Source organism: Rhinolophus sinicus, chromosome 12, assembly GCF_057876585.1.
Source record: "Rhinolophus sinicus isolate RSI-liver-muscle chromosome 12, RSI-T2T, whole genome shotgun sequence".
In the NCBI taxonomy this organism is placed as follows: domain Eukaryota; kingdom Metazoa; phylum Chordata; class Mammalia; order Chiroptera; family Rhinolophidae; genus Rhinolophus; species Rhinolophus sinicus.
Window position 1 is genome coordinate 36,794,840 of NC_142512.1, and position 17,359 is coordinate 36,812,198.

The 17,359-nt window shown below is 47.7% G+C and overlaps 1 protein-coding gene across 3 annotated transcripts in view; it reads left to right on the forward strand.

The window, feature by feature from the left end:
• TTLL6 (tubulin tyrosine ligase like 6) overlaps window positions 1-17,359 on the forward strand; it is a 36,146-nt gene that overhangs the window by 8,428 nt on the left and 10,359 nt on the right. For 2 of the 3 annotated variants that reach the window (XM_088802218.1, XM_074319781.2), the window contains 11 exons: window positions 20-60; window positions 996-1,114; window positions 1,242-1,372; window positions 2,833-2,989; window positions 3,783-3,926; window positions 4,515-4,600; window positions 9,616-9,841; window positions 11,157-11,332; window positions 12,852-13,040; window positions 13,902-14,079; window positions 15,049-15,330. In XM_088802218.1, the coding sequence (XP_088658344.1) occupies window positions 1,094-1,114; window positions 1,242-1,372; window positions 2,833-2,989; window positions 3,783-3,926; window positions 4,515-4,600; window positions 9,616-9,841; window positions 11,157-11,332; window positions 12,852-13,040; window positions 13,902-14,079; window positions 15,049-15,330 (1,590 nt within the window). In that variant the 5' untranslated portion in view covers window positions 20-60; window positions 996-1,093. Of the gene's footprint in view, window positions 1-19; window positions 61-995; window positions 1,115-1,241; window positions 1,373-2,832; window positions 2,990-3,782; window positions 3,927-4,514; window positions 4,601-9,615; window positions 9,842-11,156; window positions 11,333-12,851; window positions 13,041-13,901; window positions 14,080-15,048; window positions 15,331-17,359 lie in introns of those variants that run through there. The other variant, XM_088802217.1, reaches the window with a different exon arrangement.

Below are 17,359 nucleotides of genomic sequence, written 5' to 3' on the forward strand. Positions count from 1 at the left end.
TCCTTCTTCTGTTTTCCAGATGATTGGTGATCAATCTATCCAATTGCCGATATGAGAGTGGTGAGCATCTGCATTTAAGGGATCGATGATGGGGACCCACTGGATCCCCCCAAAGGGTTGGGAAGGGTCACTCATATATTTTTGAGGATGAAAAGGGGTGTCTCCAAATCCTAGTCTTTGCTTCTCCCACCTCATTTAACTATTTGCGGAAGTTGGGAAGCTCATCCCAAGAAAATTTGGGTTTGACCATGATGGTGTGTACTTCAGCCATCTGTAGTTCTTGTATATGGTTGTTAGGGAATCTGATTGTAGAGGAGGCAGCCGTTGCTGCAATCCACGGTTCTTTGTCAGAGTACAAGCTCCACACTGGCAGTTCATGGGCTGAAGGTGACTTACAGACCTTCTCTGTGCTACAGAGCAGAAAGTTGTTGCCGTTATTTTAATTTTGAAGCTTTAGGCTGGTCCTGACTCTCCTGGTTACTGCAGGCACTTTCCAGGCCCTTGAAGGCATTTGAGTTTGTGTTGGAATTAGCTCCCAGTTATCAATATTATCAGGGACAGGAGAAGAAGGGTGTGATAGCATATATGTAATTTTGAAATACAGTGTATAAATTTTTTCCTGTCAGCTTACCTTACTGATTAAGCTTGGCTGTAGCTGATGTTAAGGGTTTCAGTTTATATTCCCTGAATATTTAGTGCTTAGTGTTTGGAGGAAAGCCAAAAGCCAACTTCCTGGTAAGGGGAGGCCAGGGCAGTTAAAACATTCATCCCAGATAAACTTCTGTGGGGATTTTTGGGCATATTCTTTATTATTCAATAGCTTTCAATTCTCTGTATTCCTTTCTTGGCAATGGTGTGTCTAGGCAGGAAAAGACGGCTTCTAGTTCCAAGGAGCCAAGGTGTCTTGCTTCAGTGCTTGGTCTGGGAGTACCCAGAAATATAACCTCCCTCACTTCCCGGGCTAACCAGCCTTTCTTTCTCCAACTCCGTGGCAGTGCGTAGGGCTGCCCAACAGTATGGCCTTCGAGAGGGAGGGGAAAACGACGACTGGACTCTCTATTGGACTGACTACTCGGTGTCACTGGAGCGGGTGATGGAAATGAAAAGTTACCAGGTATCTGAGTCAGAGCTGGTCCTCAGCATGTGTAGCATCTGCCCCGTGGGGTCCCCGCTGTCCCCTGAGGGGGTCTTGAGGGTAATCGCATGTCCCCATTGTTCATGAATTCTGGTTTCCTTCGTAGAAAATCAATCACTTCCCAGGGATGAGTGAAATCTGCCGCAAGGACTTGCTGGCCAGGAATATGAACCGCATGTCAAAGATGTTCCCTAAAGATTTCCACTTCTTCCCTAGGACCTGGTGTCTTCCTGCTGAGTGAGTACCTACCTGTGCTCCCTTCTGCTCCTGATTCCCGGCTGCTACTTTCCCTTTCCACAGGATCTCCCATCTCTCCTATTCAGGAAGAGAAAGGAGAAAGGGCATGGCCAAGGTTGAGGAAACACAAAGCTCTGCCTATAAAATTAGATGACATTGAGGGGCTGGGTGCTTTGCAACCTGTGCCCGCAGTTAGAGTGAGAATTTGTTCTGACCCTGAAAGCTGTTGGTTTTGAACTTGTTCCAACCTTTTAGCTGTGCAGTTTCTGAATTGTTAAGGACCATGAGAACTTTAGCAGGGAGTGAGGTACTAGTTAATGCCCAGGTTAGGAGCAGGGAGGAATGCCTGAGCTCTGTCTGATAGTAGTACCATGGGTGGCAGTCAGCCTTTCCCCATCTCTGGTCTCACGTTTTTCATCTTAAAACTGGACATCCTTTCCTAGTACATAAAATACTCTGGACCATACCACCAAGAAACAGGAGAAATGTGAGATGACATGAACATGACTTGGGTACAATCTGATGTTTGAGATGAGGTGAAGGGGACAGAGAAATGTTGCCATCAGAATTATCCTCACATGGCAAGGGCCTCAGAGAAATCCCACTTTCCCCTCTTTGCCCAGTGCTTTCCCGAACCAAGAGCTCCAGGGTTCCCAGCCTTTCCTAGCTGTCTGGAGCAACTTTCAGGGCTTAGCAGCAACTTAGAAGGGAATGTCTTTGCCATCAGGTCAGCAGGCACTTCCAGATTTCATGGCCACTGAAGAACATTGCAGTTAAGTGACCTGCAGTGGTCACAAAGCTCCTTTGAGTTAAAATGCAAAGCAAGAAATATAACAAGACTGAGATTTATAATCCATTAAGTTCGTTTCTTTATTTCTTCCGACTATACTTTCTTCAAAGTTTGTTCAAAGATAGTCTTTGCCCTCTCACATTCTGGCCGAAGTGGAGATGTTACAGAGGAAAAGCTGAGCCCAGGGCAGGGGAAGAAACAGATTGATCCAAGGTCACATCGCTTGGAGCTTGAGCCAGATTCAGAACTCCAAATCTATGTACAAAGTCAGGAAGTCAGACTCCTTGGTCATGGCTAACTTTATGGGGTGTGCAGCATGTATCAGCACCTTGCCTGCATTATGTCATGTATGAGATAGGTGTCATTATCCTCACAATATAGACGATGGAATTGAGGCTTACAGAGGTCAGGTCTTTGCAAAGGGCGACACAGCCGGTAAGTGGGATTGCCTGGGTTGCAATCCAGGCCTGAATTCCCTCCAAAGCCCACTCTCTCTCCACTGTGTGTGCTCTGCTGTCTCTTCTATGATCCGACTTGTGGGTGTCTTTCAACTCCAGGACTTTTGTCACATGAGATCGTTTTTGTTGTTGTTGTGTTTTATAAAGAACTAGCCTTCCTTTTCACTGCTCCCCAACTAAAGGTGTATATCATTCCCTCCTTGTTCTGGTAGCTGGGGAGAATTGCAGAACTATAGCAGGTCAAGAAAAAATAAGACATACATTTGTAAGCCGGATTCGGGCTGCCAAGGGAGAGGTATATTCATCACCCGGACGGTGAAAGAAATCAAACCAGGGGAAGACATGATCTGTCAGCTCTATATTTCAAAGGTACTTCCTCATTCTGATTATCTATTTGTCCCCACAGCGACCTCAGTCTCAAGCCCCACTGGACCAAATGTGAAATGAGGGAATGGAGGGCCAGGGTGGGGGTGAAGCCGAGTCCTGTCTTCTGCCTTGGATTTGTCAGCCCAAGCCTTCTGACCAGGGATGTGACATATGCCTGGGCCACAGCGTCCCTCGCCCTGGCACCTTTGTCAGTTGGTCTGGCCCTACCAGGCTGCTCTCTTGCCTCTTAACATGACAGCTGGGAGGCCCCAGCTCATTTGGGACAGGGGAGCAGTCCTGGAGAGATAATGGTGACGAGCTTTACTCCATGGCTGGAGGTCAGAGGTCACAGTAGAGCCCATTGCTGGAAGGGAGCCCTCTAGACGTGTGTGTGGAGGGGAAGCATCAGCCAGCACTGCAGATGAGCATTGCAGGGAGAACTCTTACAGAACCGCACCAGTAACACAGCCCTGGCTGGTGACAGCATATTCTTTATCACAGGATTTCTTAGTGTTGTCTTGTGTAGTTGCCAGGAGACCTCTCGGCGGTGGTTACTCATGCCATTTGACAGATCAGGAAACTGGGGCACAGTGTGGGTTAATGACTTCCACAAGGTCACATGGCAGGTCACGGAGCCCAAAACCCCTTCTCCTCCTCCCCGGCCCTGGCCAAGTCTACACTGTGTAACACCAGGCAACGTTGGAGCTCATGCCAGGACACCCAGATGGGGTGCTAACGAGCTACAAGTCTGAATTTCTCCTCCAATGCTTGTGTGACTTCTGTTCTCTCCTCCCAGCCCTTTATCATTGATGGGTTCAAGTTTGACCTACGGGTTTATGTGCTGATGACATCCTGTGACCCTCTCAGGATTTTTGCATACAATGAAGGACTGGTCCGCTTTGCCACAACCTGTTACTCCCACCCTTGCACGGACAACCTGGTAAGGTCAGGGGACACGCCGCCTCCCCATCTTCCCTTAGCATGATTAAAAAAAAATATATATATATCAACCCTAGTTAAATCCACATTTTCAAACATTGTGGATGTGGCTATCATTTGCTGAACACCTACTATGTGCCTTCCCAGGAGCCCTTAGAAATAGGGATTATCACCTCCCTTTTACAGAGAGTTAATGAGAACTCAGAGAGTGTAAGACTTGTCCAAGGTCACAGAACTAGGAAGAGCTCAGGCTGGGACTCGTGGCTACTTCTGCCTGACTGCAAAGCCAGTGCCACAGTTCCATGGTAGGAGGGGAGGCCTTGGGCGAACCCTCCCTCCCCCCACACCCCCAGTCTTCTGAGGTGTCCCTCAGGCAGGGCACTACCCACTCTCAGGAGGAATTGGACTTTCTTATACTCCAAGCTGTAAGATCATTATTCTTATTTCCTCTGTCTTGCCAGTTTAAATAAGGCTGAAAGCTTCCCCTTTCTTCTCCATCTCTAAGCCCCAGGGACCGTGGGAAGGCACAGGGAGGAAGTGGGAGGCCTGCCCTTCCTCCTGACTCCACACATTTGTGTCTCTTCCCCAGGATGATATCTGCATGCACCTGACTAATTATTCCATTAATAAGCACAGTTCCAATTTCATTCGAGATGCTCACTCTGGCAGCAAGAGGTAAGGAAGTGGCTTTACTTCTCTTTTCTTTCCCTGCCAGTCTCAGAGCTGCTCTCTGGGATTCTAATGAAACCCTGCCAGTCCCCATCCGTGTTTCCATCTTGAATCTCATGGTCTCAGAAAACGTTTCTTTGCCTCTAAACCCAGAACAGACTCCTTAGTCTCTGCCCTCAGGCTGTTAATCATTAAAAGAGGGCCACATCGTAAACCCTAAGAGGATGGGAGGAGGACAGATAAACATGAACTATTTCCCTGACAGGATACACACACACACACACACACACACACACCAAAATGTTCTTGTTACAGTTGGCCCTTCTGACATTTCCAAACCAACAGATATTTATTGATTGCTGGTCTGCCTTGAGAAAAAGATATGTCAGGCAATTGTTCCTAAGCTTGTGTTTCCCTGGGGTGTTGCTCCAACAGAGATTCTCAAATGATGTGTCATGATGCCTGGTGTGACATGACAAGTGGCTAGCTGGCTTTAAGATTCTCCAGAAGAAGGAGGAAAAATGAGAGGAATGCATGAGTATCTTCCCAAGCATCTTTTACATGCATGTTATCATCTAATCCTGTCTCATCTGAGTTTTAAGAAAAAGGAGGGCTTAAGAATGTGAACATGACCAGGCAAAGGGGAAAGAAAAAGGAAATATTTATGGAGGCCGCTTGTGTGTTGGGACCCAAGCTGGATGCTTTGTGTACATTTTTTTTAAATTGAATTTTCAGAACACTATGGCAGAAGCATTATAATCTACCTTTGCAGGTGGAGAACTATGAATTAGGTGCCATCTTCATTTTACAGATGAGGAAACGGAGTCTCAGAGAGGTTAAGTAAGTTGCCCAAGGTCACACAGCTATAAATGCTGGAGCGGATGAGAAGGTAGATCTGTCAGACTCCAAGGCACATGCTCCTTCTGCACCAGGCTTCAAAGGACTGATAAACAGGCAATCTGTTTGGCTTCAGAACATCAGAGAGGCACGGGAAATTTCACGAACTCCCTCAGTGGCAGAGCTCCAAAAATCAAATGGAAAATCACTAGATTAAACCTACTTGAAGGGGACATGTTGGGCTAGGTGGAAGTGATCTCGCCTTTCAGAGAGCACCAGCCACCCGTCTTGCCTGAAGCTCTCCCACCTTCTCTCCCCGCCTGCCCCGCGGGCACGAGCAGAGACTCCTGTGCCGTTGCATGTGGAGCTTCAGTGCTCAGTGAGGCCTGACTTCCAGTCCCGCTCTCACTTTTGGTAGCTGAGTCAGCTTGGGCAAGTGCCTTCATGTCTCTGAGCCTCCATTTCTTCTTGGTCTGTAAAATGAGGGTGCTAGGACGCTCTCCCCTGCCCTGCCGTACCCTCCTCACGTCCCAGTTACTGTGAGACTCAAGTGACCCACGACAGCAACGTGAACAGTGCTTGTGATTCACGTTGCTTTTCCTTAGGCTAAGGGTGTGTGATCGAAGGGCCCTCATTTTCCTCCTCTTAGGAGAACTGCCACTCCAACCGCAGGCCTGCAGCCCTCAGGCTGTGAGGGAGAGGGGATCATGGAGGACTAAGGTGGGGGTGTGCAGTATTGCTCTGCTGCCCTCCATTCCCCCTCCCTCCGGCCCCTTCCTTTTCCTCACCCCTCTCTCGCCCCAGGTCTGGCCTCACCCCTCTGTTCCTCTCCATGCACCCTCTCTGCTGGAGCAGTCATCTGCTCCCCTGGCCTCCACCCTGCCCTTGCTGGTCTCAGCCTGTGTCCCCTGAGCTCCAGGCCCGTCTCGCCTCAGCTGCACCTGGACCTCTCCCTGTTGCCTCCAACTTAGCTTTTCCCAACATGGCTGTGTTCTGTCTCCTCGCTTCCACCTCAGTGTTCCAAACTGGTTCCCCTGCCCAACTCCCCCGTTTCTACTTTCCAATTGGTAGGATTAGACTTTGGTGTCATCTTGGACGTTTCCTTTTCCATCGAGTCATTGAATCCTGAACATTCCTCCTTCAAATGTCCCTGCATCCCTTGCCACTAGGCCCAGACCTCAGTTCAGCCTCAGACCTGATGGCTCCATCCGCCTCCTTGCTCTTCTGTACCCCTTTTTTTCATCTCCAAAGTGACATAATAAAATAGGAATCCTGGCTGGCCAGCCTCACGGAGATGTCTTAAGGACCGACTGAGATGATGGGTATGAATGGGCTTCAAAAACAGTAATCCCCATGCAAGTGGAGGCTGTTATCATTAGGCATCCCATACACTCACTGCTTCCACTCTCAGAACCAGTGTGGCTCCCGGGTGCCTAGAGCATCAGGTTCAAACTCCTTTGCTCAACCGAGTATAATTTGATTGACCAGATCGCACTTTCCACTATTATTACTACTACACTAGTAGTCAACATTTCTTTCTTTCTCTCTTTTTTTTTTTAAAGTCATTTATTTATTTATTTATTTATTTATTTATTTATTTATTTATTTATTTATTTATTAAGGAGGGTGCAGCTTACAGTGGCCCATGTGGGGACTGAACCGGCAACCTCGGTGTTATTAGCACCACCCTCTCACCAGCTGAGCTAACCGGCCACCCCAACATTTCATTTGTTGAATACATGTTATATGCCAGGCACTGCTCTAAGAAATTTACATGCCTCAACCCAGTTCATCCTCACAACAACAGTATATTATGAGCATCCCGATTTTGCATATTAGGAAACAGGTGTAAAAAGGTTAAGGTTCCCCAAGGTTGTGCAGCTAGGAAGTGGTAGAGCTGGAATGAAAACTCCCGAGGCCATGCCCTTAACCACTAGCAAACACTGCCTGTTCTATTCGCTCCATGGTGTTCTACCAGGACACTCTTGCTCATACTCGACATATAGGCCTTGCTCATTCCCGCCTCTTGGGTCTCTTTGCTCAGCTCTAACCGAAAACATGGGAGAGCATCTGTGAAGGCCCTTCTGTCTTACTAAGCTTCCACGTCGCCTTCTGTGACCTAGTTCTGGACACTGGTCCAGCCAAATAACCACTCTAGTGTGGGTGAAACCCGTCTTCTCTGTGGGCCTCTGTTTCCTCACTTATCAGATGAGAGCATTGGGTTCCACCTCTAAGGACAAGCCTGTGTTATCTGAGTCTAACCACCCACTGTGACCTTTCCATCTCTGGACTCCCACCACCCTTCTGGTCAACATCAGCCAGAGCCCATAACTGCTTTTTGCTTAGTGTACATGTTTGTCTTGTATCCCCTGTTGTACCTAAGCCCCTTAAGGGTTAGCATGGGACTCTGGCCTTCTGGGTACTTCCTATGTTGCCAGGCGGAGTCCTCCTTTCCTTCTCTTCCTCCCTTTTCCTTTCACCTTTTTTCCTCTTTCTCTTCCCCATCTTTTGAGACAACCTGCTTCTCATACTGACTGCTTCACCTGCCCCCAACTTCCCCCTCCCCAGCCTGAGGCCAGCTGCGCCCCTGGTCAATCCCCCACCAGGCTGCAAACTCAGGAGGAGTAGCGGAGGAGAAGACAAAAAACCTGGACACCTGGAAGGCCTCTTGGGCAGAGACCAGGTCCTCTTTATCTCTCAGGGTGCCTGGCACTTACTGGTGTAGTAAATGGAATTGACTAACCACTGGGCATTATGAAAGAATTTACACAATATATACTCATTGTGATATTCCGGAGTCATCACAAAGAGGTTATGTTATGATTCACAACGTCTGTTATAAGAAGGCAAGGAAGTATATAATCTACTTTGGGAAATTTTATTTCCCAGTTTGACAGTTTAAATACTTTTTTTTTTTTTTTTTTTGCACTTGAAAGGATTGGCTTCAAGCAATCTGGAAAATTCATTTATGTGCAACACTCTATTCCCTGATGATGGCTGGTAGAGGATATGGGCCTCGATATTAACTGTCTTTATATAAATGCATCCTTGGTTGTTTCATATGTGTGTTGACTTCCCAAATGGTCCTTAGGCTTCCCATGATAAAGGTGGTATTTTCTTGGGATCCCCTCCTTGACTGAGCTTTGCATACACAGCAGGCCCTTGAAATGTGCATTGGCTAGCCTACCCCACATCCTCCTTTTCTGACTATATTGGCTGGGGTCCAGTGAGCTCTTTGAACTCCGTGAGCCATGTCTCTTGTCTTCTCATTCCCCTCTGCTCTTCACTCCCCACCTCTACTCCTCCCGTTTTTCTACTTCCCACTTCAACTCTCTGTGCACACACGTCTGCATGGGAAGGGGTAGTTGTCTGTCCCATTGTTGCCTGTCCCATTGTTGCCTCTCTACCTGTTGGATTCTCCTTCTCTCTGTCCCGCCAGCGCAGAGCTGCCTGGGGCATCCCTTCAGGTGTTTCCTCATGAACCTCTCCCCATGGGGTAGACATCCTCTGATCTCTGTGACAGGGTTACCAACCATCTCAACTGGCCTGCAAGTGAGGGGTTTCCTGGAATGTTGGACTTTCAGTTCTAAAATCTGGACTATCCTGGTTTGCCTGAGGCAGTTTGTAACCCTGTCTGTGGAAGTGCCCTGGGGCTGCCTTTTCCCTGTGGGTAGTCCTAAAACAAAATTCCTGTGTCTTTAGTGTCCCCAGAATCCTCTGAGATGGCTGAGGTGGAACTCAGGTAGTGGTGTTCTTCAAAGGCTCCCTAAATACTTCTGATAAACACCAAAGGCTGAGAAATTGCCACCAAAGCAAAACCATGATGTAGGATGTTGGTTTTTATTTTTTAAGTTCATCCATTAAACTTTCTACTCAGGATATTCAGTCCCAGCCACAGCCCATGAGTGTTTTCTGGGTCACAGTGAAAGTGCCCAGGCAGGTCTTAGTATGTCATTATGTTTGTGCCCACTCCGGGGTTGTGGAGGCTTGAGGAGTGTGGCCCCACGGCTCCCACAGGACCCTCCTGAGCTGACACAGCCCTGATGTCACCCTGGCTCCTGTATGTCCATCCCTACTGGCTCAGGGGCTTTATCTCCTCCAGAAGTTTCTGGTTTACAGTATGCCATAGGCTTAGGTGACCAGAGGTGGGCCGCCCTGACTTATGGCCTGTGGTTCCCCTCCAGGAAGCTCTCCACCTTCAACATGTACATGGAGAGCCATGGCTACAACGTGGAGCAGATATGGAGAGATATCGAGGACGTCATCATCAAGACAATCATCTCGGCCCATCCCATCGTCAAGCACAACTACCACACCTGCTTCCCCAGCCACACGCTCAACAGCGCCTGCTTTGAAATCCTGGGCTTTGACATTTTGTTGGACCACAAACTCAAGCCCTGGCTGTTGGAGGTAGGAAGGTTGGGGTGAGGGGTGAAAACTGACTCCATTACGGCCAGCCGGCTTCGGGCTCATCTCTCCCCCCTCAGCTAGATCAGTTTAATCAACTTCCTGGGCCCATTCCTCTCTGGTGCTTGCTGCCTGGGGCTTCTCCCTTAGCTAAGAAGTGGCCACCAGAGGGGGGTAGACGTCCGGGAATTAGAGAATTCCTGGTGCCTTTTTGAGGTCCACCCAGACTTGGAAACTCTGATCTCAGGCACAAAGTGATTCTAAACACAGGTCTACCTTTTGTAACAGAGTCATCTCCCATAAAGGGGGTATTCTTTATCAAAGCTGGGTTGACAATGTTCAAGGTCAGATGGGAGCTGCCAGGCCTGGCTTTCAGGAGCCTGGACCACTCAGTTCCAAGCACCAACAGAGAATGGCCGGCTGCCTATGGCCACAGGAATGGGTAGGGAGACACTCACTGACTTTCCTGCCTCCCCCAGACCCATGGGTGGTGGAAAGAGGAGGAAGAGAAGCTTCTGGGTGGCTGTCTGTCTTCTGGATTGAACTTGTGCCCAGCAGCCCTTTCAAGCGGCCATTTAGTATACACACAGGGAACGGGGGTGTGGGTGTGGGTGGGATGTAAGTCAGAAGTACTAGTGCCAGCTGCCAATGACACAGAGTCAGCCTTTAGAATGAAGAACCCAGAATTATAGATCAGATTCCTGGGACCTTGCCTTTTCTCCATTCCCAGTCCTGTTCCCATGTGTGGGTGCTTCCCCTCACCCACTGTTTGGAGCTCTTACCAAAGAGCAGAATTAGCCACCAGAAGCAAGCCTTTAGAAACTGCTAGAAGGTTTCAAATGTCACATAGTGCCTCTGAACAATATGGACTTTTCTGTAAGCAGGAATGAATCCCCTCTCTCCTCCCACTTGCCTTCCCCCCAAAACCCAGGCAGGATCCTGAATGCATCACTTCTTTCTACTCCCTACCTTCCCGACTGGCCCTTCGGACTGCCCCCTTCCGTTTGCTCTATGGAATGCACAGTGCACATGAGAGAACACACACACCAGACGGAGGGGAAAACAAAGATAGGGCACTTCCTGATGCTTCTCAAGAAGAATGGACTAAAATAAAAGCTAGTTAAACTAGAAGGGGTTCCACTTCCTCCTTTCCTCACTGTGGCTCCAGGACAGACCTTCTCTCCCTCTCCCTTCCACTCATCTTGGTAGCCAGGGCCCCAACGTGGGCTCAGGTAGCTCCCTGGAGGTGGCCTTTTGGTCTCACTCCCTGCTTTCACTCTGGACAGTCTAGCCCCCAGCTGCTGTCTTGCCCTCACAGGTCAACCACTCTCCCAGCTTCTCCACCGACTTCTGGTTAGATAAAGAGGTGAAGGACAGTCTGCTGTATGATACCTTGGTTCTGATCAACCTGGGAAGCTGTGACAAGAAGAAAGTCTTGGAGGAGGAGAGGCAACGGGGGCGGTTCCTGCAGCAGTGTCATTCTCGGGAGACCAGGTACAATAGGGTCTCCTGCCCCCCCTAGGGACCCCATTCTTTATGACGTCTCTGCTCCCAATAAGACTGGTCTGTCCTTGTCCAAATTACGACTCAACAGCCGGCTAGTTATGTGACCTTTATGTTACCTTTCTGAGCCTCAGTGTTCTTTCTGTGAAATGGAGCTAATGATACATAAGGTTGATTGGGGAAATTAAATGCGATAATGTATATAAAAGGCCTGGCACTACAATTTGTGTTAGAGACTATTAAGAATCTTGCCTGCAGTTGGTGGGGAGAGGGGTCCATTCTAACAAATGATAATCCTACTTGGAAAGTTAGTTTGTATTTGCAGAATGTGGCAGTTTGAACAGTTTTACTGTGAATATTCCTTTGTTCCTAAAAACAGAAGATTTAAATGATAGATATAACTATATACAATGGATATGAGCTTATTAATATCAATGAATATTCCAGAATCACCAATACCATTCCTTTATTTTTACAAAAAGAAAGATGTGCCTGTCTTATCCCAGGTTTCTGTGTTGGCAGGAGCTAATGTGTTTCTGCTCTCTCCAGGACAACATTTGCCTTTTACCAGAGGCCTTCTGCAGAGTGAGTCTAGTATCAGAAGACCCGGAACCTGGTCAAGGAGATGCCTGTGTTGCTTTTCAGATCCCACTGTGGCTGCTGCCCTCCTCATGAGTGGAGCCAGCCTGGTCCTTCCAGATTAAACTTCTGGAACTGGGGCAATAGCATCTATGTTTGGGTGGCACTGTGTTTCTCAGAGCACTTTCACATGTACTATCTTCCCTGTAAGGAGCCTGGTAGGCAGGTAGTGTGGGGTGTTGTATGGTCCCATTTTTGGAGCTAAGGAGACCAAGACTCTGGACTGTTAAGTGGCAGGTCAGGACTCACAGCCCAGGGGCTGTGCGGTGGGATTCCAGGGTGCCTTGCACTGTGCCAGCTTTCTCTAAACTCCTTGAGGAGGAGGCAGCGTCAGTCAGGGAGCGGCCAGAGACCTCTGAATCATTCTCCGTATCATGACTTAGCTCAGTGGCTCTTGCTATAAAAGGGGCTTATCATTTCTTCCTCCCTGCATTCTGTCTCCTGAGGGGGCTATGAGGAAGAATGAGATCATCACAGCTCATAAAAGCTCGCCAAGCTTGTCCAAAAAGCCCTCACATTTAGCAAAACACAAGCTGTTATTCTCCAGAGAAAGGTAATAGGGGCTGTGATTCGGAAGGTGGCAACAGTCTTTCTCATCAAAACTAAGCCACAAGGGAAAAGGTTTTTACTTGTAACAGGAGAGAATTTGGTGAGCTGTCGGAAGACTATTCTAACCAGTTCATAATGCATTGTGACACTGGCTATCCCGGAAGGGCTAGAATCTCCTCTCAGGGAAACACTTAGGAAATGCTGATTGATCACTGTTTTGTGCAAGGCCATTACCTGGCCCTAGATGTCTTCCAGCTTGGCCATGTCCCTTCCAGGAATTGAGTCATGTCCCAATGCAGCCCTGTGTTCTGCTTCCCAACAGGATGGAGGAAATCAAGGGTTTTCAGGCCGTGCGTCTAGAGAAAACTGAGAAGTATGAGAAGGAAAATTGTGGAGGGTTCCACCTGATTTATCCCAGTCTGAATTCAGAAAAGTATGAGAAGTTTTTCCAGGACAACAATTCCCTCTTCCAGAATACAGTCACCTCCAGGGCCCGGGAGGCATGTGCCCGGTAGGCAGACATCCTCGTGGTGGGCAGGGTGTTGGGAGGATTGTGCTTGACTTGCTGGGTAACTGGCCTGGGACCACGAGGAAGGTCTCTGAGCTTCATTCCCCAACCTTGAAGTTGCCAGGGGAACGTTTGCTTTAGTCTCACAAGGACCAGGAATCATAAGATTCCCTGGCATGGGTGTAGATGTGTGGCTGTTTCTAGAAGCTCACCCCTGAGACAGGCTCCCACACCCCCACTCCAGAATGCCAAGTCCCTCAGAGTTGCCTCCTGGATTCATGCAGGTATAAAAACTAAGAGTGATAAGGGACTCATCCCATCCAGTCCAATCCCTACCCACCACCTCATTTTATGGAAGGAGAAGGCAGAGCAGACATCATACAGCAGATAGTGACAAGAGAGGGACCAGAGCCCCTATCTCCTGACTCATGTGACTACGTTATTTTCACTACGTCACTGGCCAGAGAGGCCCAGGATATGAAATGGTTCAATGTGGGTGCCCCTGACTTTGGCCTCCTGTGAGACCCTCTTCTAAGCACCTGCCGTGTATGCCATCTGGCCTACTATGAGGTGAGGCGAGAGACAGGGTTGTGGGGAGTGGAGTGGAGTCCCCTTCTTGCGCATCTCTCCTTGGATACTATTCTCCAGACTGGGAATGGCAGGGTTGGAGGGATGACTCTCCTCCACCTCCTGCTCTGTGACCTTCAGTCCCTTGTGCAGACTGGACCTGCTGGGGGAGGGAAGGTGGAGCACTCCGCTCTTTGCTCAGTCTTGTCCACCCCTCAAGAAGAATGCCCACATTTAGGGATGGGTTAGGCAGCCCATCCCTACCCTACGTGACACTCACTGTTCCTCAATGGGCAGGCAACTGATCCAGGAGCTGAGACTAAAACAGGAGAAAAAATCCTTCCAAACTAAAGAGAAGAAGGTAGAGATGCAGGGGGAATCGGCAGGCGAGCAAGCAAGAGGCAAGAGCTCGAAGAGCTGGCAACAGACACAACGGCAGAAATACAAGGCAGCTACCACCCACACCTTCAAACAAGTAAACTGGGAAGGGAGGGGAGCGTATGTACCCAGCACCCTTCCCCGGCTGGGGCCAATCCGTGGGGGGATGCTGAGGAGACCACTACTTAGAGCCCAGACACACTGAAGGAAGGGGGCTGCCTGGAGGGCTGGGCCACAGGAGGGGCAGCCCAGAAGTCCCAAGGAGCCAGCATCCTTCAGAGGATCCCTCCATTCAGGCAGAAAGGATGCTCACTTGTCTGTCCTTGCCTCCTCCAGTAGGAGTTAGCAGCTGGGAGGCTGAACACGAGGGAGTGGGCTCCCGGACTGCATGTACTCATTGTGCCCACCTCCGGTTTGGATTGGAACGCTCCCTTCCAGCAGGCCAGGGGCACAGCTGAGAGAGAAGGCCACAGGGAAGAGCTTCTGGGAGGCAGGACCCTCAGAGCATTACACAGGGTGACTGACCACAGCTGGGTCCTCCCAGCCTGCTCTCTGCTCAATGTGTGGACCAGTTTCCGGCTGTGGACCAGGCCCGGCTGTAGGCCAGCTGTCCAGTTGTCCTGTGATCTGAATCTTTGGATTCCCCCTTCTCTGCCTAGTTCTCTCTTCTGGCTCAGTGGAAAGATTCAATTGACTTTTTAGTCCATCTCCTTTTTCTCAAAGACTTACCTGAAGTAACAGGATTAGAGCAGTGTTTTTGTTTGTTTTAATAACTTTGTTAGGGTCTTGAACTATTTGAGAATCTGATCAAAGCAATGGAATCTCTTGCCATAAACGATACAATTTTAAAACCGCAGTTTTAAGTGGCTCAAAGACCCCATGAAACCATCCACAAGCTCTCTAGGGTCCCTGCACCCCAAGTTAAGAGCCTCAGATTAGAGAGACTTTGATACCAATTGCTTTCCTTCTCCTTATCTCTACTGCACCTACCCTTGGGTGCAGATGAATCTGGAAGTGGACAGAGCTGGGTTCCCATGGGCTGTGTGTTTGGTTTCCTCCTTCCCAGCACCTTCAGCCATTGACATTAGTGTCCCGCACACCTGACTTACTCTTGAGTGTCAGAGATGCAGAGAAAAATGAGACAGACAGGAGCCTCGACCAGGAGATCCCCAAGGAGGAAGATGGCCCTGCTCCGCCTAAGCTTCCATCTGTGAGGCATTACTGCTCTGTACCCGACCTGAGGAATTCAAGCCTTCTCTGCTGCTCCAGGCAGGAGCTCAGTAAACTCATCTCCAGAATCAAGGCAGTCATGTCTGCCTCTGCAGTGAACATATTCACTGGCACGCTGGTAAGTGGAGTGTTCTACCTCCCAGAGGGCTGAGCTCAGGGGGTAGTGCTCAGGTGGCAGTGGTGGGGGCCTTGCTTTCTGGTCCCTTCTTTGCCCCTGACTTGCTATGGCCCTTTGAGTAAGCCACTTAACCTCCCTGGGCCTCAATTTCCCCACTTGTGAAGGCCAAGTTGCAGAATGGCATAGCTGCTAGGAGTAGAGACCTATACTTTTAGGGCTTTTAGAAAGGCCACCTTACGCATCCCCTCTTTTTACACAGGGTACCACCTATTGTATTAGTTTCTTAGGGCTGCTGTAACAAATTACCACAAACTTGGTGGCTTAAAACAAAAATTGATTCTCTCAAATTCTGGAGGCTAGAAGTTCGAAAACAAGGTGTCAGCGTGGCCATGCTCCATTTGAAGGCTCTCCAGAGAAGATCCTTCCTTGCTTCTTGCTAGATTCTGGTGGTTGCAGGCAATCCTTGGTTCCTTGGCTTATGGCAGCGTAACTCCAATCCCTGCCTCTGTCGCCACATAGATTTCTTCCTTATGTTTCTCCTCCGTGTATCTTTACATGGTCTTCTTTAAGGAGACCAGTCATTAGATTTAGGGCTCATCCTAATCCAGTATGACCTCATTTTTAACTTGACTAATTATATCTGGAAGTAACCTATTTCCAAATAAGGTCACATTCTGAGGTTTTGGGGGTAGAATTTGGGGAGGGGGACATTATTCAACCCAGTACTGCACCTAAACAGTGTTTCTCAAACTCCATTAATGGATGGACACCATTTGAAGGAAAGAAAACTTATAGGCTTAAATTATTTTTATAAATCCATACAAGCATAAAACCAGGTACAAAATCTCTATACTTAAAAAAGCTCTTAAGCACCTACAAAACCAAACCCAAACAAATACCAAAAAAATTCACGTCAAAAATATTAATTTAATGTGACAGTGATGTGCTGTTTTTACAGAAAATAAGTTGCCACGTGAATGTGGTCCTGGCAGCTCTAGCACATGTTCTTTAGTGTTCATTGTAGTTAGGCCCACTACTGGAAAATCAAGTGCAGTATCGAGTAGTGCAATGATTTTAATATTCCTAACCATAGCCCACAATAGAAATCCATTTTATTTCACAGTCCATCACGTACATACACAACTAGGAAAAAATTTCTAAAACGGTGCTTAGCCATACTAAATATGGTGACTCATTTGATATTTTTTGTTCTGTGCTATTCTGTTCTATTCTTTTAAAATATCAGTTACAATCCGCTAAATTAATTTCATGACCGACTAGTAGGTTTACAACCCATAATTTGATAAACACCTTTAAGAGAGTATGATTTCGAGCTTCATGACATTGAATTTGGCAGCGATTTCTTGGATACGACACCAAAATACTGGCAACAAAAGCAAAACTAGGTAAGTGAGACTACATCAAACTTAACAGAGTGAAAAGGCAACCTGTGGAATGGGAAAAGATATTTACAAACTGTATGTCTGATAAGGGGTTAGTATCCAAAATATATAAAGAACTCTTACAACTCTACAATAACCAAATAACACAATTAAAAAATGAGCAAAGGACTTAGACAATTCTCCAAAGTGAAATCAGCCAGTCAAGAAAAAGACAAATACTCTATGATTCCACTTATATGAGGAATCTAGAGTAGTCAAACTCTAAGAAACAGAAAGTAGAATGGAAGTTGCTAGGGTCTTCAGGGAGGTAAAAAGTGGAGTTGTTTAATGAGTATAGAATTTCAATTTCGCAAGTTAAAAAGGTTCTAGAAATCTGTTGCACAACAATGTATGTATATATAGTTGACATTACTGTACACTGAAAAATGGTTAAGATGGTAAATTTTACATTATGTGTTTTTTTAAACACACACACACACAAGTAAAGAGTATGCTTTGGGGATCTGGCTGGCTGCCTCTGTTTGGATCCTAGAGTCTCCTTTTATTATATATATATATATATATATATATATATATATATATATATATATATATATATATATATGACTTCCATCAAGTCACTTTAA